Consider the following 26,319-nt stretch of genomic DNA (forward strand, 5'->3'; position numbering starts at 1 on the left):
GAGACTCTGTGCCTGTGGTGGGGGAGAGAGAGACGGTGTACCGAGCATTCACCTCCTCCTCTGCCGCCGTTTCTCCCTTTTTTGTTAGCGTCGTGCGGTTGTACTGTTTGTCATTCGCTTCTGGGGCTTTGTGGGTCGGCGGAACCGGCAAGGACAACAAAAATGAAGTTCAAGGTGGTAAAGCACGCGGGGGAAGTGACAGGCAGAATACCCATTGAAATCGAGGGAGTGAGTCAGTGCTGAGGACAGACGAAAAGACGATCAGCGTACTCGTCTCTTTCCTCCGGCGTCTTTACATTCACCTGAGCCTGCAAGCAATAACGCTGAAACATGAAACGTCGCTCGCGTTTCCGTTCCCTCATTATCAGCAGACTCCTGTGCACATCAATGATAGTGGTGGTAAGAAGAGGTAGAGACGTCGCCGAAGCTCTCACTTATTCTCTGAGATTCAGCTGGGAAGCCTCAGTCTTTTTTTACCTCCTTTTCCGCTTTGGCTGTTCCTCTGTTTGCTGCGGATGGTGAGAACAGCGACACACATACACACACGCAGGCACACACCGCACAAGGGATCTCACAAGAGTGTTTCTTCCCATCATCACGCACGCGCACGCCAGCGTCATCCTGTCAAAGGGCGGAAGCAACGCGACTCACAAGAGCCTCACGCGCAGGCGCGTCGGCACACCTGTAGGTTCGCACGAGGTGGACTACCTGCGTAAGATTATGCATGACCAAGAGAATGTTGCTGTTCATTTCTTGCACAGTCAGAAGATGGTGCAGGTAGGCGCGACAGTGTCGCTTGCAGGTGAAGCAGCCGCACCCTTCATCGATAGGGTTGATATCAAGGGCGAACACGTTGTCATTTAAGTCCAGAAGGGGTACAACGGGTTGTGGGGTCGTCCCTGTCGCCTCCTTCACAGGAAGAAGCAGCGCTACACCTTTTTCGGCGAGTGCCCACGGAACTGGGCACTCTATCAGCGACACATTGCTCACCATCGCGGCAAGCAGTGCAGGAATGTGGGGTGCAACGCACATTGTACACTTTTTCGGTGATAGGTGAAGTGCCTGAAGCGTTTGGAAAAACTCGTAGCTGTTCTCCCCGCGGGGCACGGCGTCAATGTACCCACTATCGTGGGTACCAGCAACCGAGATGGACGGCAGAATCGTGCACCCCAGGTCTGACGCCTCTTCGGTTTTAGCCAGCCACATCTCCGAGCGAGTCGTGGCAACACGTCGCCGCTTGCTCAGTGGCTCGCAAAGAGGAACAGATTCGTGTACAACCACCACCAAGGTGGGCTGCGTTGCCTTCACCACTTCGCGCCATTTCTCAAAGGAAACCACGGCGCGGCCTTTTTCACTGTCGCCGGCAACCGTGGAGTCTGTGGAGAATGCACTTGCGTGCGGGCCGTGGAAAGACGAGCGCAGTGTGAGCACAGTCCTGTACCCACTCATACCGCAGTACGCGCTCATTGGCAGCCCTGCCTCTAGGCACGGCTTCACGAAGTCTATCGCCTCGAATACGCTAGTGGAGAGGATTCGCTCCGATGGATCCAGAATGGCGTTCACCTGCGCAGGTGTCAACGTAGGAACTGCGCCCCGCTTCGTCGGAATCACTAAAAAGGGGGCTTGACCGTCCATGAGTGCGAAGCGTCAGAGGAGAAATAAACGGTGCAACGGTATCATCGAAAGTGTAGCGGATGCAGTGAAGATGAAAGCTACGTGTGAGGTGCTGAAAAAAGTCACCGCGCGTGTGCTCGGTCAAATCGACGAAAATGAACATGGGAGGGGAGGAATACGCAAGAGGCTGGGGTGGGCATGGTGCACGAAGTAACGCAACGAAGCACAGAAGGCACGTGCTCGCAATGCTTCGTCATACCACGCACGAGTACGACGGCAGACAGCATGTTGCACTTTACCTTGTGCAGTCACACTTGCATCGCGTGATGCGCATAACTCCTTCCGCTAAAGCAGTCGCGCGGCAGTTGGCAGTACGGCCGTACGAGCATCCGATAGTGTATGCGAATAGACAGGAGGTAACGCATCTGTATCAAAGCTCTCACCGACAGCGGCAATGTCCATCCGAAAGGGCTGCAGAAACGACTTTTTTTGCCTCTCATCGATCATTTGCGCGGCGTAGTGCAGGTGAAGAAGAAAATAGAGAAGGGGAGAGGGGGAGAAAAAAAAGATCGGAGTCACAGTAGCGCGAGGAGGCAGCTGAGCACAAAATGGCCACGCACTAGCAACTAAAAAAAAAAAGAGAAAGAGGCAAATGAGCGGAAATGCCTAACAATGAACAATGCAGTGCGCTCAGGCGTACCAACACGGGTAGCGTTTGACACTATTCTTGCTTCTTGAGCTCCGCATCAACCGCCTGCAAGCGCTCCAGCAGGGGCGGGTGCGTGTAGTGAAGCGCCGAGTACAGCGGATCCGAGGTGAGGCCAGTCCGGTTTTCCTTAGCCATTACTAACAAGGCCCTCTTTAGGCTCTCACCGTGATTGTGCTTCACAGCAAAGCGATCCGCTTGGAACTCGATGCGCCGCGAAATAGAGCAGAATCCGTATCCAAATAGTGTACTCAGTGTCCTGTAGAACGGCTCAAGGAAGATGCTGAGTCCAACTACCGGATCCATCTCGCCGAAACCAAACGCCTCATACACCCTCTTGTCGAAGAGGACTAGGCGTGCACCGTAGGAAACCAGCATGAGCTGACCAAGAATCAAGGCAGTGATCATGTACATGTGGCTGTGCTTCCAATGGCCGAGCTCGTGACAAAGCACTCCTATGATGGACTCGTCATCATCTTTCAGTTGCTCCAGAATAGTGTCGTAGAGGACAATGCGCTTGTTGTTGCCGAAGCCGTAGAAGTAGGCATTGCTGTGGTGCGAGCGGCGGCTCCCATCGACGACGAACACCTTCTTCAGCGGGAAGCCCAGCTCTGTGCTGAGCTGCGCAATCTTCTTGTACAGGAGCATCTCTGTGTCAAGCGGGGTGAACTTGTTGAACAGCGGCTGGATGAGTGTTGGCATTGCCAGGAGAAAAATGACGAGAATCACCGACATTCCGGAGAAGAGGTACAACGGAAAGCGCTCACCGAAGCGTCGCACCACAAACTGGATGAGCGCGATCTGCATAGGGTAGAGCAGCGTGACACGGAGAAACAGAGATTTCAGAATGTCCTTCACAAATTCGGTTTTGGTCATCTTATTAAATCCGTGCCGCTTCTCGATGTAGAAGTTCTCGTAGTAAGAGAAGGGAATGTCGAGTACGGTGAAGATCACATCCTCAACTACAGCGGCGGCGTAGTTGTGAGAAAAGGAGCCGGCAGAGAAGCCAGTGGACTGCATAGCAAGGTAGTACAGACGCGCGGGAAGCCGTAGCAAAATGCTAACGTTTCTCATCACCAGCCCCTTTACATGCTGAAGGAAGCTGAATGTGCCCCTTTCACTCGCGTACGCCTTCGACTTCGCAAACTCCTCGTCAGTGATATACTTCTTAAAATACAATGGCATGCCTTTGGCTTCATTGGCGCGGCGCTGGCGCAGCACCAGGTATGCGTCCCACACGCTAATGGCATTGAGCGATATGAGGGTCGTTCCGAGAAAGAGATTGGTTGAGAATAACATGATGTGACCACCACGCCAAAGAGGTGTGAACGCGAGAAAGGAAGTTGTACTGGGCGAAAAGTGCTCCTGTCGCGTGAGGTGAGCTTGTGCCACAGAAGTGCTACGGCAACAACACGGCACGTGGGAAAGAAGAGAAAAAAACGAGAGGGGGACGGTAACCCCAGAGAACAACTAGAGGTCTGCACGCGACTCCGCAGGATATTGAAAAGCGAATGAAGGGCGGAGGATGACGAAAAGGGAGCGGCATGAGTTGAACATAACATACTGGCCCGTCTGTTCACGTATGGAATCATGGAGCGCACAGGGAAAACAGCGTACATCCATGCCAGCATACAGTTAAGTTCTCGTGCGATAGCCACGATCATACAAGAACGCCTCCTTTCTCTCTGTTCCCCATTTCCTCTTCGAGCATCCCCAAAAGTGGGTCGAAAGAAAGAAAAGTAGTACGACAGCACACAGGCCGCACCACCACGGTGCGCTGCCGAGAGGGCTGACATTTGCGCCATTGGCTGGTGGAGTGGATAAGCTTTTAGCAAACGGACGGTTATTCGAAGTTACAAAGTCGGCGGTGTAGGCACAAAAACGGCAGACGTCCGCATTGCCTACCCTTCACGCTCCGTGTTGCAGACGATACATTGCGCACCTCCCCCCCCCCTTCACGCGTCGAATTCGGAGAACTGTAGCGGCCGAATTTTGGTGCTCTCCTTGCGCCTCTTCTCGGCCCAATCACGCGTCAGCTTGCGCTGCTTCTGAGTGAGCATGCTGTGGTATTGGTCCTCATGGTCCAGCTCCACACGCTGACGCTTTTTTTTGTGTCCCTCCCCGTCATGTGAGTTAGTGACGGTGCCTTTGCGGTTGTCGCGGGCGAGTACGCGGTCTTCGCGGATGTAGACCTTTAGCTCCCGCTGCATCTCCGATGGACTCTTGTCGATGCCGAAACTCTGTGCGACGTGGCCGAGGTGCAGCGAGACGAAGAAGAGCGACTTAATTTCTCTTGGCAGGCCCGCGTAGGCGCGCAAGTACGACTGATACGCAAACAACGCGACGCGGTATAGACTGTCCTTGGCGTCTCCCTCGCGATCGACCTCCCGCTGCATCACAAGGCGTGAGATGGCACGCCCCAGCGCGGCCGTGCTCTGCATCCACATGTGGTTCGACTTGGGATCCAGCTTGGTCAGATAGAAGAGAAATATCTCGTACTTGCGCTCCGACATTGCCATCGCCTCCTTGTTGTCGCCCTGCTGCATCTGCGAGTGGATGAAGTGCGTCAGGTATGCTGCATAGCCAAGCTCGTCTGGTGCAAGAAACAGAATCGAGTCGCCGCTGTTGCCAATACGCGCTGTGCGCCCGATCCGGTGTACATAGCTTTTCGGATCTGTTGGAGGGTCATAGTGCACAATCCAGTCGATCTTCGGCATATCAAGACCGCGAGCAGCCACGTCCGTGCAGAACAACACGCTCTTGCCGCTGCGGGACTTCCCAGTGTCATACTTGAAGGCGTGAAAGACGGCGGCTCGGTCGACCTGTGACATGTTGCCGTGCAGCGTGAAGATATTGGCATCCAGGAAAGCGCGACGCGACGCTGCGGTACTGTCGAGACTCACGTCACCTTCCGTCTCGTTGTCACTTACCTCCTCAAATGTGATCACCTTGTCCGTGGCACCGTCGTTGTTGAGGTGGCCGTTGGCGGTTTCGATCATTTTCTTCGCGCTCATGGGTGCACGGCGCGAGCGCGTGACGACCTTGCCCTCATACGACTTGCTGTGAAATGGGGACTGCAGACGAGAGGCGAGGAGATACAGAAACTCCGCGCTGTCCGCCGTCAAGACAAATACGATGATTTTGTGAGCACCAGCGTCTAGCTGGGAACGAAGAAAGGTGAGAAGAACCGAGAGACGGTGTTTCACTGGCACCACCACGTAGTGCTGCTTCAACGTCGTCGGGACGGAGAAGGTGTCTTGCGTCTCGCCGATGCGGGCGATGTTCTTGCGCAGGGCAAAGTGCGACAGTCGCTCAACACCGTCGGTGATGGTGGCGGAAACAAGAATACGCTTCAGACTGGACGCATGGCGGCACTTCTTCTCCAACAGTTCCATAATCTCACGTAGAGCCTTTTCGAATCCCATATCGAGCAGCCGATCCGCCTCGTCCATGATCACCGTTTGCGCGTTGGCAACGTTGAAAGAAGCGGTAGTCTTGAGGTGATCGAGCAGCCGACCAGGCGTCGTGACCAGAATCGGGAGACCTTTGCGCAACCGAGCTTTCTCCTTGTGCCGGTTCTCGCCGCCATGGATGCCGCCAACGGTGATGAACTGCGCGCAGCGCACCAGAGTGCACACCGTCTCTGTCACCTGCAGCACAAGCTCGCGAGTCGGGCACATGATAATGATGAGCGTGCCCACATCACGCGAAATGGGCGTCTGATCACACTCCATGAGAAGACGGTGAAGTGTGGGGAGGGCGTAGGCGAGCGTCTTGCCGCTGCCAGTCTCGCTGCGCACAAGAACGTCGCTGTCACTGTCCAGGACTGCCGCCCAGCACAGCTTTTGGATAAGGGTGAGGTTCTTGATCTTCATCGAGTCCGTCAAAGGGCGGCGCAGCTTTGGATGCACCAGCTCCACGAGTTGGGGGAGAAAATCGACGTCTGTTGGATTGCTGGCGCGAAAGCTCGAGGTCTGCGTAGACGAGGCGGTTAGCTGCACAGACAGCGAGGAGCCCGTGCCTGACATAACCCTCTTCGGCTCTCGCAAAGAGACAGCGTTGGGTTTCGACGACTCGACGGGCGCGTAGTACGCAGTACTTTCCTTGTTACTCGGTGCTCTCATAGATGGGGCTGACTGTGCTGCCGGGGGGCGAGTGGTCTCCGGCGGATCAAAGACATTCTCCGCTTGAATCTTCCGCATTGCATCTAAGAGGGCGTTTGACCTACTTCCAGAGCTCCCACTGGACGACAGCAGGCGCTGAATGGCGTCATCTTCGCCAACTGCTGATAAGCCTGAAACGCTAACGTGGGATAACATGAAGGAATATAGGCAAAGTTTGGAGTGCGTTGGAGTATTCTTCACGTGCCAGTTTGCCTCCCTCATTGAACCATTTCTCTCCCACCCAGGAAAAAGAGAGAGGAAAAGTGCACCGACAAAGCGGAAAGAGGAGGGGGAGGGAAAGTAACGCGGGAACCTCCAAAAGAGCACGCGCAAAAGCAGAGAGGAGGAGCAGATGATGCACACGTTACGACGCTATGCTAACTGAGCATACTCCAGTGCAAGTAGATGTGGCCCATATGTTGGACATTTCCTACACGTCACCTAGAGACAAAGAATGTCTTAACAGGGAGGAACCACTGAAAAAGGGAAAGAGCATGTAAGTCCATTTCTTGTTGCTCGTGAGGTATTAAAGGAGTTTCGTCCTTAGCAGTTTGAGCTGAAGCCCACACTTCTTCGGTGAATAAAGAGTGATAAAATCCTGCAAGGTTGCAGTACCCCAACGACGGGGAGGGGACACCGCAATGCGTGGTATCAGGGTCCAGTACCCCCTCCGTGTGGGGAGGCCGGGCTGCCCCTCCCTATCCCTGCCAGCGCCGTGCCACTTCTGGCGGTGACAGGGTCAAGCGCCTACGTCGTGGGGAAGGCAGAGCGATGCATCGCCACTCTGGCGTCTGTGGCCGGGTCGTGCGTGGCGCTGGGTGTGGGCGAGCTGCAGCGTGGCTGGAATGTGTCGCACCCGGCCCCCGCTGCCGACTGGTGTGGGGAGCCTGCGGCCCCGCGAGGGACATGCACGGCATGCCGACCTGCATGATGGAGGCGGCTGTGGGGCGACCTGCGACGCGCGGGTGCGGGGCCGCGCTCGAGGGAGAGGCCGTGCTCCGATGGCTGCGCCGGCGCACTGCTGCGCTGCGTGCCTAGGGGCTGCCGCGCACCACGTGACGGGCTCGTGGCAGGCCGGGAGCCGCGTGGAGTCTCGCTCCCGTTGCAGGGCTGAATGTGGACGCGTTGGGAAAGATGCAGGAATTTGAGAGAGGCGGTAAGCATGCCCATCTGTTCAGCACTGATATCGGAAGAGTGCAGCCGAGGCCCTGGGAGGGTAAGGGACGAGGCAGCACGCACAAAACAGAGCGGAAATATTAATCCCTCTTGCGACTCGCCATACTACGATACCTCATCTCCGCCATAAGCTCCTCCCGGAGCAGCTTTCGTTGGTCACGACGCTGTTTCACATTATACACTCGAAGTCCAATCATCAAGATGCCAAGAATAAAGAAGGCAACCCAGCCTTGCTCCACGATGCGAGAGAAAATCGAGCTATCGATCTCGGACTTCTGGTAAACACGCGGCATACTTGTGATGGTGAAGTGGATGGGTTGTCGTATGATAATGGAGCGTATCTGTGAGGAGGTGCTCAACGGAAGTTTGAAAGAGATGGTTCTCTGGGATAAGACTGAGGGGAACTGAGAGAGATACGGGAGAGAGCAAAAGAGGCAAGGAGAAATAACACCACGTAGCAACAACGACGCTTTCTACCAAGAAGAGTGGAGAAGGCCACATGACAGAATAATGTCAACACCAGCTCTACTGTGGGAAGACCAGGGGTTCCATCCAAGCACCTGTCGCGGTGTAGAAATCTCCTCTCTCCGTGCGTCTGTGTGCGAGTGTGTGTGTGTGGGTGTGGGTGGGTGGGTGTGTGTGTGTGCATGCCTCAGGTTGAGAGGCTTCAGCACGAGGTTCGGCATTCTTTTCTCTTTCACTTACTCGTGCCCCGGACGGCACATCATTGGTTTTTGTTTTCCTCTTTTTGCCTGCTTTTGCATGTCAGCAGCGCATAGAGAGTTACAGGTGCTCGGGGCAATGCGCCCAGAGCCCACGGCCTCTGCACGCGGTCAGGACTTTGCTGCTCGAGCGGAAAAAAAAGAATGCACAACGCGATACGTGATGAAGATGGTCGCAAATAAGATGGAGGTGTAGTAGCGTAAGAACCACGGCTGATGTGCTTCCGAGCGGCGAATAAAGCGCAGCGTCACAATGCCGTTTTCAGCCGTCATTTCGTCCGCCTTAGAGACAACAGCGCTGGAGCTCAGTGTTCGGTGCGCACGGCGCTTCCAGGATCGCTTCTTGTTCGCCAGCGCGGTGTCCGACACCCCAGTGCCCGCGCACCCTCCCTTTATGTTCCTCGTATCGATAATTATCTCAATTACATACAGGGACTCCTGCATGCGCCATTCCTTGCCTTTGCTCCGCTTGAAGGGGGCCCCCAAAGCCTGAATGGCAATAGTGTGCTCGCTGACACTGTCACAGGTGCTCTCATCGGAAGAGCGACCCAGCACGCCAGAGTAAGTCTTCATGTAGGTTGTGGTCATACCAGCCACCTGGGCCGGTCGCCGTGAGGTAGCAAGGTAGTTTTCCTGGGACTCGCACACAGCGTAAAAGAGCTTCTGATTGTCCTTCGTCAAAAACTCAGCGAGCGCTGAAACGCTCATCGACGACTTGGTCGACTGCCTGCTGATTCTCATTTCAGGCGCCCCTTCCTCTTGCCACGCGACGACGGCGGTGGTGTTCTTAAACGTCACAATCCCTAGTAGCGGTAACCGGCACAACGACACCACCTCCACACTCCACTCTCCGGCGGCGTTGTCGTAGATGTCGGCCGGTAGGTGAAGCTCGCGTGCAGTGGCTGCTGTAGCAAGCACCAAAATGCTCATCAGGAATACGAATGACCGCGCCATCCTTCAACACGGAGGTTCAGTTCCTCGGGCAAGAATACGCGTGGAGGTGCAGAAATGGAAAAAGAGAACACCTATAGGAGTAGATGTAAGGAAGGAGCAAAACGAAGTAGAGACAAAAGGCCCAAATGTGGAGCGAGAGAGGAGAGGCACCGCCGCATAAGAAATGAGGAGAGAGGAGAGGTGGTGCCGTGCGTATCTGCTGGAGTGGGCGCGCAGCAAGAGCGGAGGCCCGAACATGCAAGCATGGCAGCCTGTAGACAAGTCATCCCCAACACACGTGCACTAGGACACACTCGCACGTGGACATCCAGCGCACATCGTTGAAAAGAGATGAGCAGGACAAAGGAAAAAGGAAAAAGGCCAAGGGCAGTGTGCTGTGGGCGACACCTTAATTCGAGCCCAGTCTCTAGTCTTTCCACATTCTTTGTTTTTCGTCTCTTCGCTTCGCTCACTTGATGCTGAGGCAATCCGTTAGTCATTGGGGTACGAGTAGTGTGCCCTCTTTTCCACCATTTCATGGGCTACGGCAAAGAAGGCCTCATCGGCGTCGCGAAGTCTCTCCTGAGCATCCCGCTCGCGCTCGACATTGCACCGCAAGGCGCTTTGAGTGAGTGGGGCATTTGTAAACCCTGGCTGGAGCGACATCACGAATTTCCGCTCTTCCGATCGCCGATAGGGATTCCACTTGCGAGGCCGTCGCTTTCCGACAGCAAGCCTTCCTGGGAAGTCGTCACGCCGCACGGCAGCGTCTCCGAAGTCGGTTGCCACAGCAGAACACACAGCGTAATGCGCGGCACACACCTTACTGACACCGTACTGTGTGCGGCAGAAGCGCCACTGCAAAAAATTTCGCACACGTGCTGAAAATGTGTGCGGCGACACGACAAGGAGTACGCCGTCGGCCTCCAACATCGTCTCGGCGGCAAGTAGGGCTTCCCAAAGGTAAGCGTCGACAGTCACATCGGCGGGAATGTCTACAACCATCAAATCCTTGCTTGCGGGACGACAGTAGAGCTCAAAACTGCTCCTCATTGTTGACTCGCGCTGTGCCCCTTCCAACAATGCTATGGGGGTCACTCTGCTGCTCGACACGGCCAGGGAAGGCAGTCGCTCGCGGTGCCTTGCTCGATGAAATTGCGCAATGTCGAGCAGCGAGAAAGGTAAGCACACTGTATTCTCGCTGACTGGTGGCGTCGGCGAACGCCCTGCTGTCAGAATCACAAACTGAGTGCCAGCAGGAGCAACCTCGAATGGGCGGCTGAATCCCGGAACATCCGCGAGGAGATCAACAGCGCGGGGTGAGTCCGGCTGAGATACCTTTTGCTTTCGAGAATGGTGTATAGTAGCCTGCGCCGCCGGTGAAACTCCGCGATTGGCATGCTCAAAGGCGCGCATGGCAAGCACGGGCTGCGAAGTGCTGAGAAGAACCTCTTTCAGTGGCATTGGTACTTGCTTTTTCCGAAGCAGCATCGACAGGAGAAGTGAGACTACGTTCTCGGCGATGGCAGGTGACTCGAGCATCTTCGCGGGCACAAGCAGCTACACGTCGTGGGTCGCTACTGCGAGACGAGGACATCGCGAATGATCAAGCAAGAAAAAGACGCATGTGGTGCAAGAGAGAAGAGGAGAGAACGCTTTTCTCGGAAAGTGGGTGAGTAAGCGTGCTACAGCCAATGCAAGAGCAGAATGCAGGCGAGCTGTCCACAGAGCAAGGAGGTCTTGATGTGCGCGCCGTGAGCTAACATGAGTTCAATGATAACTGAGCACGGCGGTAGTCGCTGGGGCGTGGAAATCCACTTGATTCATCACGTACGAAGTTGCTCATCGACGGTGCGGTACATGTCTCCATTTTCCGCCTCTCTTGGCTCTTGTTGTTTTGCTTTTTGAGAAGTACCCAAGAAAACTGGTAGAGGTCGAACGCAGAGAAGAAAGCGCATGGAGACGAGTTCGCTCTGCAGCCCGCCACACACTCGTTGCGCGGACTCACATATCTCATGCGTTGGGGCAACCGACGCCAGCTTGACTGCCTGTGCTGACTTTGCTTCACTTTGTCTTCTATAGTCCATTGTCGGATCGGTGCTCTCCCGCAAAAATGGCGCTCAGAGAGAAAGAAAGGGGACTGGGGAACGCGTCATCTACACATCTATTCACGCCCTCTCTCCTCTGCTCCACCTGTCTTCCTTCTCATCTCCTTGCGTGCTTCCTGCGCGAAGCAACGCCTCTGCTTACACTGTCGTGGGGCTGGTGCTGTACGATCTCCACCAATATTCTCGCATCGGTGCTGATGACTGTAGGAGTATGCATAGGGAGGAAAGAAAGAATCGATGTCCCCAAACACGCCGACTTCGATTGCCGAGGAGGAAAAAGAGAAAAAAAAGTGGCCCCAAAATGCGCACGTGTTCTCCCTCTACGCTGCCGCTTCCAAAAAAAAAAAAGACGAAACCGCCGGATGGAATCAACTTGGAGGTGTCGCACTCGTCTCCTTTGTGCGTGCGGCACCGAAGGAGTCGATATGTGTGTAGCAATTAATGTAGAGGAACGAGGAGGTGTGCGAGTGGACGTATATGTGGATTGTAGCAGTGCAGCGTCTTCTTCTCTTTTCCCGTTCGTCCACCTGTGATAGTAATTCTCCATTCACTTCACATGAACAGCTTGTTCGGTGTACCCCACACCTTCAGCCCATCGTGCGGAACCTGTGGGATGATGAAGTCGTGATGGCGACCAACGCTATCCTCGTACGCCACAATTTCGCCCTTGTACGAAGGGTCGCGGTAAATCTTGAGGTTGTAGTTAAGCACCATATACGCTAAGGCAACTTGCGTCTCGATCATCGAGAGATGCTGCCCGAGACAGTTGCGGGGGCCGTTGATAAAGGGAATGAAGGCGTACGGGTCGATCTTTTTGGTGAACTTTACATCCTTGCTGCTTTGATTCAGGTAGTTGCTGTCGTTAGCGATCTCGGCATCAATGAACCGGGTCGGATCGAATACCTCTGGCTTGTTCCACACATCGGGGTTGCTGTGCACACCCTCGATGCCAACAGCAATCGTGCAGCCAGCGGGAATGCGGACGTCGGCGTCGAGACCGGTATCGGCCGCAAGCCAGACGTCATCCTTCGCTGCGTATCGCATCACCAAAGGCACTACATTGTGCCGCCGCAGCGTTTCGCGCAGCACTGCAGGTGTCCACACCAGGTCGCGCACGTCAGCGACCGCCGGCACACCACGAGGACCGTAGCGAGTCTGTACGCGCTCCGTGCAGCGGGCGGGGTCGAAGAGGCGCGTGGCCTCCTCCAATACCTTTTGACGGATCTCTGGGTGGCGCAGAACCTCGTAGGTGGCCCACGTCAGCAGCGCGGCCGACGTTTCGTGACCGGCAAGCAAGATTGTCTTCACATCATCGATGAGCTCCACGATGACCTTTTCGTCGACGTGGTCGATCTGTGAAATGCACAATGCCAGTATGTCGGGCCTCTTCGCGTACTTCGAGTCCTTGCGCTGTTCCCATCGGCTGCAGATGATGTCTCTCAGTGCCTTGTTCAACTCGGAGAGGCAGTGGTTACGCTGGCGCGAGCCGTGTAGGAAAGGCATGTAAGCGCGCCATGGTGCCCACACACGCCTGTTGCACTCGTGCACAATGGGCAAATAGAGAGTCGGAAAGATGCGGTCGGCCTCTTCCGCGGAGAGTGACAGCGCAGTCTCGCTGATCACCTGCAGTGTCATATGGCGGTACTCCTCATTCAAGTCCACAAACGGGTTATTGGCGCCAACCGCGTCGAGCTTCTGCAGAATGCGATCGACTGCCCTTATGGCCATTTCAGGAATGCTATCTAGAATGTCGATGCGCATCGCATGCGACAGCAGCAGGCGTCTCTTCTTCCACTGCTCATCCTCCGAGGTGACGAGGCCAGTGCCGAGGAGACACATGAAGTGTTTATACGCTGCCGCAAGAGCTTTGCGGTAGTTGCGTTGGTGCGTAAGAAGTACGCGACGCAGCAGACGAGGCTCATTGATGTAAATCACACGCATGCCAGCAACGTTGTATGTCACCAGGCGGCTTGTCTGAGGGGCGTTGATATCCTTTTTCTTTTGAGGAAGGTTCTTCTCGGGATACAGACTCCAGTTCGACATTTTCGACCACGGGGAGGGGCCAGCTAGCAGCAGGGCGTGTCCCAGAAATGGAACGCCGTTCTTAACGGTGGGCAGCTTTGACAGATAAAAGTCCATGCGCATCCCGGGTAGCACGACTGTGATGACGATGTACAGAATGACAGCCGTCACAGTGGCAATCGTCAACGTGTTTAATATCATATCCTCGCGCATCAGCGCCATTGCGTACGGCTGCGCTGAGGAAGGCAACTTCGCAGCGGCATTGTGAAGTCCAGCCACAATATAGCTTTGAAGCACGTTCGCGGCCATATTATAGCACTTCCCCAGAAAGATGGAAAGTCAGACGCAGCATGAAATAGGCGACAGGAAACGCTGTGGCGCCTTTTCTTTTTCCGCTCGCTGGCTTTGATCTTCGGTGATTACGGCTATTGTTATGAAATTCGTCGAGACGCGGTGGTACTTGGCATGTGAGCAGGAGTCGCGGGTAGGTCTATCCTCGTTGGTGGATGCGGTGGAGTGGCGGCTCTAAATGATGGGGAGGAAACGGTGGAGCGTCTGTAGGAGTGCCTAAAAAGGCGCTCTTGTCAGTGACGCGGGTTCAACTGAGGGCACAACACAAGCAGAGAGAGAGGGGGACAAGGTAAGTCGTAAGCAAGATCCACAGGAATTGGGAAAAGCACCAAACACAAAAAGCCAAGTTCGTCTCGGCTTTCGTGGCAGGCAGTGGGTGTGTGCGCCGAGTTGGAGGGTGTGGACACACACCAAAAAGGAGTGAAATGGAAACAAAAAAAAAAAAACAGAAGAAGTGCAGCTGTACAGAGAGAGACCGAGCGACGCCCAGCGGCGCACCGAGAAAGAGAGAAGGAAAAGGGTACTGATTCGATTATGTTGCTGTGAGCTTCGCGCAAGCCGACTGCTAGGACCAATGGCGCGTCCAAAGGGAAAGACACGAGAGCAGTACAAGAGACGCGGGGCGAGGAGATATTAAAGGGGTGGGGAAGAAGGAAGTAAGAGGGATATATGGGAAGTCGGTTCTGTCTGCGCACACTTTGAAGGGTCGGATGCGTCTACCAGCAGATGGAGGTGTGCTCGATGCGGTCGGAGGATCTGCCGCTCGTGAGAGAAGAGAAGCGTACTGCCCCTTTCTTTCACTCATGGAGGTTCTCAGTTCCCGCTGAAGGGGGGGGGAACAGAGGTGGAAAAAAACTCGTTTTACGGTTCATTATTAGCAGGTTCGGGCACCTATGAAGCCGAGATCAAAAAAAAAAGGGCAAACAAGATAGACGAGAATACAAAAAAAAAAGGAGGTTTGCACACGGAGATAAGGAGACAGAGACGGGGGGAGAGGCAAAGAAAGCGAGCGAGAAAAAAAAAAAAAACATTTAAGAAGAGGCAGGCAGCAATAATGAAGTGGAGAACAAAAAGGGGAAAGGAGAAAAAAAACGTCCATTGGAGTCAAAGGCCGACAAGACACACACACACGCACACACGCACATAACTACCGAGAGAAATAGAGAGACACATCCCATAGGGATTCACGCACGTCCACACAAGCACACGCCATATGGTATACAAACGTCGCCAAGCATAATGCGAGGTGTGCGCAGCACAAATAAAAAAGAGGCGAAAAAAAAAACAGTGAGTGAACGAGGAAGGGGAATGGTGGAATACGAGAGAGAGAACGCAGAAGTAGGTGCGTCAGTTTCATTTACATGTAAAATTTGTCTGCTCGTGGGTCCTTGATTCGTGCACTAAAGCAGAAATGCGAGCAAAACGAAAAAAAGGGAAAAACGAGCATAAAGGTGGAAAATGCGGTAGAAAGGGAGGAGGGAGAGTGGACAGAAGCGCTGAGGAGGGCCAGGAGAAAGCAGGGGAAGCGGGGACACGGACTTGTAGCCGATCGTTCTACTGTGGGTGTTTGAGGTCGCCATCCCACGAAACCACTCTCTTTTGTACTTCCGCACCACCACCATTCACCACAAAACAAAACAAAGATGGGTGTGAAAAAAAAAAAGAACAAGAAAGACGGAGGCTGGCTGAGCTATTGAAACGCCAGACCACTCATCTTGTGCTTTGCGAGGAGCGCCTTCAGCGATGTCGAGACCCCCTTTGGGGATGAGTGATCTGTGCGAGGAAGGTCGCTCCTCGCGACACCATCGTCCATCTTCCTTGTATCTAGTGGGCGTGTGGTGCGAGGCAAGTTGCTTGCCTTAAACGGAGGGTTAGAGTTCGCGATGGACTTTCTTGGGTACCGGCTGTTGTTCAGCAGCGTGGCCACAGGATTGTGCGTAAGCGCTGACTGAGAAGTGCAGCTTTTGTTGTTCAGTTCGCCTGAGGCACCCGCGTCGTATCGCTGCGCTAGCACTCCCATGGCGGTCATCTCTGAAGCAAACTCATCCATTAGCTCGTCCAGGTTCACTTCCCGCTTCGCCCCTGCAGACGTTGCCGTAGGAGAAGTAGTCTCAGCTTCCTTGTGCGGGTTGCGGCGCCACTGCGGCGTCGTGGTGTCGCGGTTGTTGGTGATGGGTACCAGGGTGGATGGCCTCGCCTTGGGCGCGGAGACCATCAAATTAGGTGCTGCACTGGGCGAGTGCGCAGCGCTGGCAGCCGCCAGCGTGTAAGGAACAGAGAGCTTCCCGTTTCCAGCCTTGATGTTTTTCAAGCCCGCTAGCTTCTTTGCAAGCGAAGTGCCTGCTGTTTCCTGTAAGAGGCGTTTTCCCTTGGACGCCGTCGTCAGGCTGGGGCGCGGGTAGCCGTTGGCGAGTGCTGGTAGCCCCTCTGGTGAGAGGGTCCCAAGCCCACGCAGAGGTGATGGAGCGTTCGACAGCGCGTCAAGGGACGGTGGGGAGGTGGACAAGGGGACCGGGACCTTTGGGAACGACGGGGCGGAGTCCTTGAGGGTGCTGAGTTGGTAAAACTTACGTGGAGAGGTAGCCGAGAGTGATGCGTCGGTGGAGGCTCTGGCCACCTTCAGCGCCGCCAATTGATCTACGGTGGGGCTCTTCAGCGCCGGTGGCGCTGTTTTCGACCCTGGTAGCATCCGCTTTGCCACGAGCGCCAGCTGATCCAGCACGGCGGAGGATGGCGCGTTGTGCTCGTCAATGCTGACTTTGAAAAAGGGATGCTGCAGGCATTGCTCCGCCGTCAGCCTCACCTTCGGGTCGTAGACAAGCATCTGACGCAGCAGATCCAGCGCCGGTAACGGGATATGCGACGGCAGCACTTGAGCAAGACCGGAACCGGCTACTGCTGGAAACGTATAGCGGATCTTTTTGGCCAAGCGCAGCCCACCAGCCCACACCTCCTCAGTGGGAGACCCAAGCACCGACATTATCTTGAAAAGCTGATCTACCTCGTTGGTGCCTGCAAAAAGAGGCCGCATGGTGATGAGCTCCGCCATAATGCAGCCGGCAGCCCATACATCCACCGCAGCGCCGTAGTAGCGATCCTGCAGCAGCAGCTCTGGCGCGCGGTACCACCGCGTCGACACATAGTCGGTGAACGGCGGGCGGGAACGGATCTCCTTGACAAGTCCGAAATCTGCCAGCTTCAGCACATCGTCGCCGCTTGTCTCTTTCCGAATGAGAAGGTTTTCAGGCTTCATGTCGCGATGGAAGTAGCCGCGCTTGTGGATGTACACAAGTGCCTGCAGAATTTGGCGCATGTAGTTCTTCACAAGCGGATACGGAATTAACGGCGCGGCAGACGGTCTACTGGCGGACGGTCCGACCTGTTGCTTTGCTTTCTTGATGACGCTGAGGAGGTCTCCGTCCATGTACTCGAAGACGAAGAACAGTTCGTTGTTCTCGCGAATTACCTCACGCAGCTTCACCACGTTGGGGTGGCCGTGAATGCGCCGCACAACGTCTACCTCGGGAAGCTTGACGCACTCCTCCCACGTGTAGAATTTCTGCTTCATCTTCTTGATGGCTACAAGCTGGCCAGTTTTCTTGCTCACAGCCTTTGCAACGGACCCGAAGGTGCCGTCGCCAATTTGAGCGAGGATTTCGTACTTGTCCATGGCTGCGTGGTGTCTCTAAGAGTCTAAAATAGGGAAAATAGGTAAAAGAAGGTAAAGGGAAGGAGGTGACAAGCGATGCCCCGGTAGTCCGTGAGGGGTAACAGACGGAAGGGTACGCGTACATGCATTCTGAATGGGTGTGTTTGTGTGGGTAGGCGGGCGGAAAGAGAGAGGGCAAGATGAAAGGGTATGCGAATAGGTTGACCCACGTGCACAGAAACCGGTGACAAGAAAGAGCGATGGGGAGGGAAAAACAAGTGAAGAGAGGCATAAATGGTCGCAAGAGCCCCGATGAGAAAATGAAAAGGAGGTGGAATTGCGCACAGAGCGCTTCGTGGAAGAAAGGAAGACTTGCCCTCGTGCCCACGCGGCGTCTGAAGCATGGCGCACACACACACGCACACACGCATGCGCAGATATACATCCTGTACTGATCGGCCCCTTAAAGAATGGCGCTTCCTCGAGATACATGGCGTTTTCACAGCCTTTCTTCCTTTACAACCCCCCGCAGCTGCAAGGAGACTATGGCACGACATGTGCATGTGGGTGTCCGTGGGTACACGCCCCTGCATGCACGCATAGCCCTCCAGTAGGGAGGAGGACCACACGCCGTAGCACAGCGCCCAGATGTAGAGAACGCGCACTGGACATCTTTTTCCATTCCTACCCTACCCTTCTCGTCTTCCAGATATCTTACGGGTACTACTGAGGAGAACGTCAGAAACAAAAAAAAAAAAGAAACGCGAGGCGAAGACCCTTCCCTGACTTACAGAGGCACGAGGACCCACCGCTCGGCTTGCTTAAATCCTACTTCTCCCCTCGAACTGAAAAGAAACATACGCGCACAGGCGCAGACATACACAGTCGCAGAGGGGCGCGCATAGAAGATACCTTTTTAGGGATGCAGAGAATGCGGATCCGGAGGCCAGGCACCGCTCAGGCCACCGTTGGCGGCGGCGATGATGAGGGCCCCGAACACAAAGTTGGCCATCATGTTGCTAATCGACCATGTGCCCAGAACGAAGAACTGGGTGGTGAACGACTTGGGCACGTACGCAGGCTTCAAGCAGTTAAACTTCATCGGCATAACACAACCCTTTCCGAGGGGAGCAGTCACACTTTGGTAAAAGCGAGCGGTGGTAAGACGCAGCATGACTGAAAACCAAAGTAGCCTCAATAGGATGGAGCTGATGCCTCTGCTGGGGGTGAACGCGTGTTCCGCGGGAAAGACTAAATTGACCGGAAAGGAGAACAGCGAGGGACCACAATGATGAGGGATGTTGCGAAAGAGGAAAGAGGAGAATGCACATCCATCAAATACAGCATGACATACGCAACTCTTACTGAGATCCGCGGCGGCGACAAGAGGCGCTGGATCTCCCACCAACGACCGTCTCCAACTCCATCGCTTTTATGCGCAGGCAAAAAAAATGCCCTTATATACGCCATACTACGTGCGTGAGGGTGCTGGTTGCAGGTGGACGTTGGGAAACAGAGGAAGAAGGATTTAACGGCACACTTTTGTGGCTCCCTACTCGCTAGAAGTAGCACAGTTTTGTTCTGTTTATGGTGGCGTGCTCGGCCAATAAAGCAGAAGCACAAGAAGGGCTCCATCATTATGCACTCGTGAAGTACCGCAAAGAAAAGCACATCTGAACGTGATACAAACGACATAAGACGAGTAGAACCCGTGAAAGCAGTCGACAAGCTCAGCAGAGGCACACGTAAAAACACAACATCGACATGAACCAGAAGTGGTGAAAGTACACCACCCCTCCCACAAAAATCAGACAAGATGGTGTGTTGGCCAAGATTAATAGAAACAAGAAAACGCAGTGGTAAGACGAAAACGCTTGAGCTCATCAGGAGAATACCAAAGTGCTCCATGAAGCAGCACAGACACCAAAACAAAAGAGAAAGACGTCTTGCTCCCAGCGCGTCTACATTCAGCCCTACAGCGGGAGCGAGACTCCACGCGGCCCGGCACCCGCGCGTCGCAGGTCGCCCCACAGCCGCCTCCATCATGCAGGTCGGCATGCCGTGCATGTCCCTCGCGGGGCCGCAGGCTCCCCACACCAGTCGGCAGCGGGGGCCGGGTGCGACACATTCCAGCCACGCTGCAGCTCGCCCACACCCAGCGCCACGCACGACCCGGCCGCAGACGCCAGAGTGGCGATGCATCGCTCTGCCTTCCCCACGACGTAGGCGCTTGACCCTGTCACCGCCAGAAGTGGCACGGCTGCCAAAAGACTCGGTGGCAGCACGCAGTGGGTAGTGCGAAAGGAGGTGCTCAAAAAATAAAGGCCACAAATAATGTGGCCTTGTTGCGTGCGAAAGGCAAAAGAAAGAAGGGTGTGAAGTGGCTTACAGGGATTACTCTGCCTCACGCTCGGCTCGTGCAGCGACAACCTCCCTCTCCTCCGACAAAGACTCGAGCACCTCGGATAAATTGGAAAATGTGCCCATCAGGTGCAGCAACGCCGTGGAGGCAAGTCCAATTCCGTACGAGACCTCCCACGTGAAGAGATAATCAAAAGTGAGGCTGAGGAGGGCGGACGTTGCATAGCTAATGGGGATTTCAATAAACAGGAGCGACAGCATCACAAACATCAGCTGCATCCAAGTCAACTGTATGCCACGCACGAACGGTTCCATGATGCTCAAATTGAGAGCCAATGCAACCAGAAAATATGCGGCAAGAACCCAGTGGTAGCCTTGGTTAACACCCCAGTCGATTCCAGTGTCGAACAACGTTGTTACGAAAAAGGCGACCTTCAGGAAGTACGCCCCACCGACGGCGAAGCACACAGTCATCGCCAGACACAGTAATTTCGCCGCGACGTGCCGAACGGCTGACTCGATGATGAGGCTACCAGTGATAAGATCAGGGTTCTGCGGAACGACGACGCGCACGAAAGTGTACGGTGTCTTGCACTCCGCACAAACGCAACGGTGCTGGGGATTGCTTGTCATCTCTCGCCACCGCTCGAGGCAGTTGTGATGCACGAACTTGCTCGAGCCGTTGCAGGCGCATGGGGCGAAGAGGTCTTCACGCGGCTCTGGAGACCGGCAGATACGGCACACGGACCCCGAGTCCTCTTCCTCCGAGAAAGTTGACAAGTTCAAGGCGGTGATCTCGCGCTCTAACTCTGCCGCGTGCTCATCGGCAGGAGTACTGCGGCGTCTACGCAAGCATATGAGAGCTTGCGCCTTGGCCCACACATACGCCGCATACCCCTGGAGAGCGTTTGCCCCCACCTTGACGACGCGCAGAAAGAAGACGAACGGATCGTCACTAGCTTCTCCGTCGTAGAGCAGCGTTGGCGCTAACACGCCTTCGCTTGCACGCTGGCGGACCATCTGCGCCCCAGCCTCCCGCGTCACGGTGAGAAAGCCAAAAGTTATCACAATACTCACCACAAGAAGCGCCAATCGACCCGCTACACTCTCGATCCACCACCTATGGTTGAGCGGGTTTGATGACGGCTGTCGGCTCAGTACGAGTACAACGTCCACAACTGTCCTGGCATCATGCGGGAGGCTACTGCGGAGGCGGACGTGCAACGGGCTATTCATCGTGTACTGCTTGCCGAGGCGAAAGAGAAAGCGGGCGGTGTACTGAGAAGGATCGATTTCTTTGTAGCTTTTTGTGTATGTCGCTGCTCGTGAAAGGTAGCACTCGTTCGTAATGTCGCAACACGTGGCACTGCTCTCCACGCGCATGGTACCGTCATTTTCTGGGTACACCACATCTGAGCGATTCAAGTGCGCCTTGAACTCCTCCAAGGCCTTTACAGTGCCCGAGAGAGGCACGGGGTCTTGCCAAACATCAGCTTGGAAGTTGGTTTCATAGCGGTGGTGGAAGCGGAACATCAGGTATAGGATGTGGTCGCGAAGGTCGCACGCTGAGTATGTGCCAGACTTGACCACACAGTAGGGAATAGTTAGGAAATCAAACGTGCGGGTCACGTGGCTGTTCTCGGCGCCGTAGAGCGTAAGAGAGGCGACAGAGACGGACGGATTTGGCTCAAACCGCGACGTGAAGAGACTACGCTGCCCGAGAGAAACGACCTCGGATGTGCCGCTTGTCGAAAGCATGCAGGAGTTATTGATGTCGAAGAGGGCCAGCGTCGGCACGGATTTCGCTGGTGGGTGGGCATACGTCGATGTGAACGTGAGGGAGACGATGATGAGCCCTGCCAGCATGTTTGCAAGTGACTGGCGAGTTGTCATTGCCACGCTCAAAAGTTGAGCGGGCCGGGGGAACTATGGAGGAAAACAGATTCGCCGAGACCGTCGATGAGGAATCAAAAGAGGAAGAGAAATGCCAGGTGAATTTGCCACGGCACCGTGACGAAGACACAAACGAAAAGAAGTAGGTCAAGCACGCATGAGCAAAGGGGGGAATGTATATAACCATAAAAGTATATGTATATATGTATGTATGTGTGTAGGTATACTTCGTCAGGCTCTTATGGACACACGCGCAGACAGGGAGGAATAAGCTCAGGGTTGAGCAGAGAGCGAAGTGAAGGAAATACGAGATGGAGAGCAAAAACCGTAACTTGAAAAAATGTGGTATACTCATTTGCGTGTTAAGGGAAGATGACATACAATGAAAGAAGTACAGGGATGACGTTAAAACGTGTAAACGGGGGGAAAGAAGACCAAAGTGGGACAACGAAGGAGGGAGGTCAGGTAGGCAACAATGCGCCTCAAAAGACGGAGAGACCTGAAGCTACCGCATTGAACGATGAACGCGATGACATTGAATGTGCCAGCGGACTGCAATCAGCGAGGGGAAGAGTGACGGTGCACGGGTCAGATCCTTACGTCGCAACTCTTGCGCTTCGCGGTGACATGATCGGAGGAGTGGCTGCACATGCCACTTTCACCCCGTTCGCTTGCCCCTTCTCTTGCAGATTAATTGCTCTTTGAACAGGAATGTGGGACCATACGAGGAAAGCAGAGAAAGAACCCCAACCCTTCTCCTCTTGCGTCGTCGCGAAGACGTGCGCCATAGTGGGCAACGTCGACCATCAGAGAAATCCCTTCCTGTCTCCGTTATACCCATACCACCACCAGCCTCGGCTCATTCACCGTCGCATCACAGCCGGAGAAGGCCGAATTGACACGTAAAAGAAGGAACACGGAATTGAGACGAGTTGGCGCCTTGCGAAGTTCTCGCAGTATTTGACTTCGGTTTTCTTTTCTCTGTACAAAAGTCCAACACATTTACGAAGTCCTTTTTTTCTTTTTTTTTTGGAAATGACTCCAGCGCGCACAAACGGGGATGACGACTTGACGCACAGGTGCTCGCCTCACTGTTAGAAAGACACGTGGAGGATGAAAATAGACAAGAAACAGGAGAAGAGGCAAAGGGGGAAAAAACACATGTTATACCCGCGCACATCCATGCAGGCCCACACGCACAGACAGACAGACAGAGAGATGTATGCGTGGGCGTGCGAGGCGGTCACCCTAATTGGAGACGTTCCTTCTGATTCCTCTGCATCTGTTCTTATTTTTCGTATTTTCTTAACTTTTCGTTTGTTTGCATTCCGTTGCCTCGATCTCGCCTTTTGTGCGCCGGCTTGCACTGGAATTACTGCTCGTTCCTTTTTTTTCGGCCAGATCGCTTTCCCTTAACAACGTATCACAGCCCTCACAAATGCGTACTGCCCCCTTCTCTCGCGCCCGCGTGCTCGCTGTACGGTTCTGACGTGAAGGAGCGAGCGTCAACGAGAGTAATACCAGCTTGAGATGAATAGATGAAGACAAACCCGTGGGTAAAAATACAAAAAAAAAAAAACAGAGAAACACATAAACACACAGACACACAGCTAAAGTAAGAAGCGCACGTACCGCTTTTCATATCTTCTTATCTTACGTATGCCGCCACAATTTCATTAAGCGCTCGCAGGGGCATTGCTTCGAGGTTGGCTCGCGGGATTACGGAGCTCCTCGGCGCCGTGCGCAAACGCGCAGCGATCTCCCCATGCGCAGTTACCGTTTTTCTCCCAGTAGATGCACATTTTGGACTTCATCTTCGTTCTATCAATACCCTGGCGGCCGCCACGGTAGCCCACACCGCGACCGCGGCCGTTGTTGTAGTACGACTCGTAGGCGGTCGGGGGGATCGTCCAGTGGGTGGTCTTGGTGTTGTGGTCAATATAGTAGGGCTTTCCATCAGCAGTGTACGACAGCTGCCAGCCAGGTGGCAACATGGGCTGCTGACCAAAGTACGCTTGCTGCATAGTGATAGAAGTCGAGTTAGTTAGAAGGATTATTATCTTACTCTGTGGGAGGAGCGGCGGCAAAACACGGTGTTAGCGTCGAAGCACACGATCCAAAGGAGGACACATGCAGAGAGAACGCAGGCGCGTTTAAGGTATGTACAAGTATGCACGCATGTGTGTGTGGGATTGCAAAGGGGAGAAGAAAGGAGAGGAGTGGAGGTAGTGGGAGCGAAATCCATGAAGAGAGAGGACAGTGACATGCGTCAGTGCAGCCTGGGGGACTCCGACAGTAAGACGGATCGAAGACAGAAGTCACCCAACCGCGAAACACCGTAAGCAGCCGCCAAGGCCTGTGGAACACTAACACAAGAACGCACCAAATCAACCCGGACGAGACAGGGTCGAGCGGAGCAGAGGTATTTAGAGCAGCACACACACGCACACAGTTCACTTTCTCCCTTCGTTGCCCTATACGAAAAAGCGACAGTCCGCGAGGCGTCCTTCAAAGTCGGCCCTCCACACCAAGCCAGTGCCACTTGATTGTCGTCGCTCTTGCCTCGCTTCAAGGATGGCGGAAAAGCATTGTACAATGGCTGCCGGCACCCACGTAGAGCAAGCAAACCAGAGGAATGAGCAGCACTAGTCCGTAGAGAAGCATGAGAGAAAGGGAGAGGAAACACACATAGAAGGTGGAGAAAAGACGCCAACACCAGCGTCACCAAGTTGGGGAATTGTATACATAAATGTCGGCCGGTAGCCCTGTTCTGACGCCTCATAATTGTGTGTGCCAGTAGAGATCCAGTAGCTTTACAACGAGCTCCAGTGCACTCACAGCTGCCGGAGGGGGGGAGTTGAGGAGGAGATGCCCAGGCAGCCTGGAACGGTTAGTAGTAAGTGTAAAGGCCTTTAGAAGGGCGGTAGCATTGCATTCGATCCACGTAGCGATCATTTGTGTCATGAGGAAGATCAGCAAAGCAGTGTCGCGTACCCAACTTTGCGGCTCGGCTCATTGCGTAAGGTTTGACCGCCCCGAGAGAATGGCTGAAACTCATAATGGAGTGCTCAATACGCGTGAAGACATGCTGCCGGTAAGTGACCAGTGCCGCCCGGTACTTCTCCGTCACCGCTTGTCGAGGATCGCTACCTGTGATAGCGATACCGTGAAGTGACTCAGTAGGTACCAGCGAACCTGAAGCGTCGCGCACGAGTGAGCTTCTCTGGAGTTGGCCTGCGGCCTGTTGGGTGCCATCTTCGGCCTTCAAATCCGCTATCGTCTTGTATCGATTGGTGAAGGTGGTCGGGTAAAGGGGCTTGCGGGTCTTATCTCGGCGTGCAGGCTTCATCTGCGGGAGGGCACGAACGTGTTTTGATACGTGAGCGCCACCAAAGATGTCCTCATTGGCGTGTATGGCAGCTGCGGTTTTCATCACCTCCATGCGCCGCCTAAGGAGAACGGACTCAGAGCTTTCCTTCGGCATGCGCGCCCCATACGAGGTGATGGCACTCCGTGAGACATGACTGGTTAGCTCGGATAATATATCATCAGGCGGAGAAGACGTGAGAGACCGATTTGTATCACCTGCCACGGCCACACGTTCGCCTCTTGGCGCGGACATGACAGTATCCGTCAACGTCTACAACGAGCGGGCAGCAGAAAACGAGGAGAAAGAGAGAGAAGGAAGGGATGGCAAAAGACAATCTGGAATTATTGATAGGCAAAGAAACAGCAGTTAGAGGCCTCCAGCACACATGCACACGGGCCCTCTTATGGGTGACGAGCTGCCCCGGCACTTCATGAAGGTCCAAAAACAGCTGCCGCGGCATCCGCGTGCATACGCATTTGTTTGAAGGGTTACAGAAGAGGTGGCAACGTACGAGGGAGTCGTTCTGTGCTTACTTCCGCGTTGGTTACATCCGTACAGCGTCGCTTCCTCGAAGAGGGGTCTGCGCAGCACTTCATTACACTTCAGCTTTTGACTGCATGATGGTGCCCCCTTTACTCTCTGTCACTTCTGTGGTGAGTTTGTGTGGGGGTGTCTTTTCGTTGGTGTTGCATTAATGCTGATAGTAGTGGTGGTCGCCGTCACTCTCTCTCCCTCTCTCTCGGTTAGAAAAAGAAGTCGAGAAAGGTGGAGGGAACGATGGAGGAAATAAAACAAGCACACACGGGGTAGAGAAGAAAACAATGCACCGGAAAAAAAGGCCCAAACAGTACAACACACCACAGCATAGCACAGGCGAAAAAAAAAAGAGGTGAGGATCTGAGAAGACTTGGCAAGACACGCACTCCCAAGGGGGAGGGGAAACGACAAGGGAGAGACACAAAAATGCAGCCTCACACACATGTACGCAGCACAAAGGAAAAGCAAGACGCGGGAGAAGGGAACCTCAACGAGAGAGTCAGCGGGAAGACAACGAGAAAGCCCAACGTCAAAGAACAAGAGAGGACCGAGAAAAGGAAACCAAAAGTGGCAGCACCTCAATGCGTGTGATGCTAGGAATGAGTTGGCGGGCAAGCGTGTGCGCGCCTTCTTTTCTCGGTCGTCACTCTCGTGCTGCCTCTTTTGGTTCATATCCGCCCTCACGCCTGGGTAGTTGTGTGTGCCTCTCTCATT

General features: G+C 54.4%; 12 protein-coding genes across 12 annotated transcripts; all 12 read right to left on the reverse strand.

The window, feature by feature from the left end:
- Positions 1-624: 624 nt before the first annotated feature.
- LBRM_27_0040 (conserved hypothetical protein) lies at positions 625-1,635 on the reverse strand (the record flags this gene model as incomplete). Its single annotated transcript, XM_001565716.2, has 1 exon — positions 625-1,635. The coding sequence occupies one exon, from the start codon at positions 1,633-1,635 to the stop codon at positions 625-627; it is 1,011 nt and encodes a 336-aa protein (XP_001565766.2).
- A 700-nt stretch (positions 1,636-2,335) lies between these two features.
- On the reverse strand, positions 2,336-3,619 carry LBRM_27_0050 (putative CAAX prenyl protease 1; the record flags this gene model as incomplete). The annotated part of the gene is made up of 1 exon (XM_001565717.2): positions 2,336-3,619. The coding sequence occupies one exon, from the start codon at positions 3,617-3,619 to the stop codon at positions 2,336-2,338; it is 1,284 nt and encodes a 427-aa protein (XP_001565767.2).
- A 656-nt stretch (positions 3,620-4,275) lies between these two features.
- LBRM_27_0060 (DEAD-box helicase-like protein) lies at positions 4,276-6,348 on the reverse strand (the record flags this gene model as incomplete). The annotated part of the gene is made up of 1 exon (XM_001565718.1): positions 4,276-6,348. One exon carries the CDS (start codon positions 6,346-6,348, stop codon positions 4,276-4,278), a length of 2,073 nt encoding a protein of 690 aa, XP_001565768.1.
- Positions 6,349-7,739: 1,391 nt separating this feature from the next.
- LBRM_27_0070 (conserved hypothetical protein) lies at positions 7,740-7,952 on the reverse strand (the record flags this gene model as incomplete). The annotated part of the gene is made up of 1 exon (XM_001565719.1): positions 7,740-7,952. One exon carries the CDS (start codon positions 7,950-7,952, stop codon positions 7,740-7,742), a length of 213 nt encoding a protein of 70 aa, XP_001565769.1.
- A 540-nt stretch (positions 7,953-8,492) lies between these two features.
- LBRM_27_0080 (conserved hypothetical protein) lies at positions 8,493-9,335 on the reverse strand (the record flags this gene model as incomplete). The annotated part of the gene is made up of 1 exon (XM_001565720.2): positions 8,493-9,335. The coding sequence occupies one exon, from the start codon at positions 9,333-9,335 to the stop codon at positions 8,493-8,495; it is 843 nt and encodes a 280-aa protein (XP_001565770.2).
- Positions 9,336-9,806: 471 nt separating this feature from the next.
- Positions 9,807-10,856, reverse strand: LBRM_27_0090 (conserved hypothetical protein; the record flags this gene model as incomplete). Its single annotated transcript, XM_001565721.1, has 1 exon — positions 9,807-10,856. One exon carries the CDS (start codon positions 10,854-10,856, stop codon positions 9,807-9,809), a length of 1,050 nt encoding a protein of 349 aa, XP_001565771.1.
- Positions 10,857-11,974: 1,118 nt separating this feature from the next.
- LBRM_27_0100 (cytochrome p450-like protein) lies at positions 11,975-13,753 on the reverse strand (the record flags this gene model as incomplete). The annotated part of the gene is made up of 1 exon (XM_001565722.1): positions 11,975-13,753. One exon carries the CDS (start codon positions 13,751-13,753, stop codon positions 11,975-11,977), a length of 1,779 nt encoding a protein of 592 aa, XP_001565772.1.
- Positions 13,754-15,485: 1,732 nt separating this feature from the next.
- LBRM_27_0110 (putative protein kinase) lies at positions 15,486-17,465 on the reverse strand (the record flags this gene model as incomplete). The annotated part of the gene is made up of 1 exon (XM_001565723.2): positions 15,486-17,465. One exon carries the CDS (start codon positions 17,463-17,465, stop codon positions 15,486-15,488), a length of 1,980 nt encoding a protein of 659 aa, XP_001565773.1.
- An 895-nt stretch (positions 17,466-18,360) lies between these two features.
- LBRM_27_0120 (conserved hypothetical protein) lies at positions 18,361-18,618 on the reverse strand (the record flags this gene model as incomplete). Its single annotated transcript, XM_001565724.1, has 1 exon — positions 18,361-18,618. One exon carries the CDS (start codon positions 18,616-18,618, stop codon positions 18,361-18,363), a length of 258 nt encoding a protein of 85 aa, XP_001565774.1.
- Positions 18,619-19,838: 1,220 nt separating this feature from the next.
- LBRM_27_0130 (conserved hypothetical protein) lies at positions 19,839-21,698 on the reverse strand (the record flags this gene model as incomplete). Its single annotated transcript, XM_001565725.1, has 1 exon — positions 19,839-21,698. One exon carries the CDS (start codon positions 21,696-21,698, stop codon positions 19,839-19,841), a length of 1,860 nt encoding a protein of 619 aa, XP_001565775.1.
- A 1,676-nt stretch (positions 21,699-23,374) lies between these two features.
- LBRM_27_0140 (conserved hypothetical protein) lies at positions 23,375-23,722 on the reverse strand (the record flags this gene model as incomplete). Its single annotated transcript, XM_001565726.1, has 1 exon — positions 23,375-23,722. One exon carries the CDS (start codon positions 23,720-23,722, stop codon positions 23,375-23,377), a length of 348 nt encoding a protein of 115 aa, XP_001565776.1.
- An 866-nt stretch (positions 23,723-24,588) lies between these two features.
- Positions 24,589-25,320, reverse strand: LBRM_27_0150 (conserved hypothetical protein; the record flags this gene model as incomplete). The annotated part of the gene is made up of 1 exon (XM_003723142.1): positions 24,589-25,320. The coding sequence occupies one exon, from the start codon at positions 25,318-25,320 to the stop codon at positions 24,589-24,591; it is 732 nt and encodes a 243-aa protein (XP_003723190.1).
- Positions 25,321-26,319: the final 999 nt, after the last annotated feature.

Source organism: Leishmania braziliensis, chromosome 27 (genome assembly GCF_000002845.2).
Source record: "Leishmania braziliensis MHOM/BR/75/M2904 complete genome, chromosome 27".
Taxonomy (NCBI): Eukaryota; Euglenozoa; class Kinetoplastea; order Trypanosomatida; family Trypanosomatidae; genus Leishmania; species Leishmania braziliensis.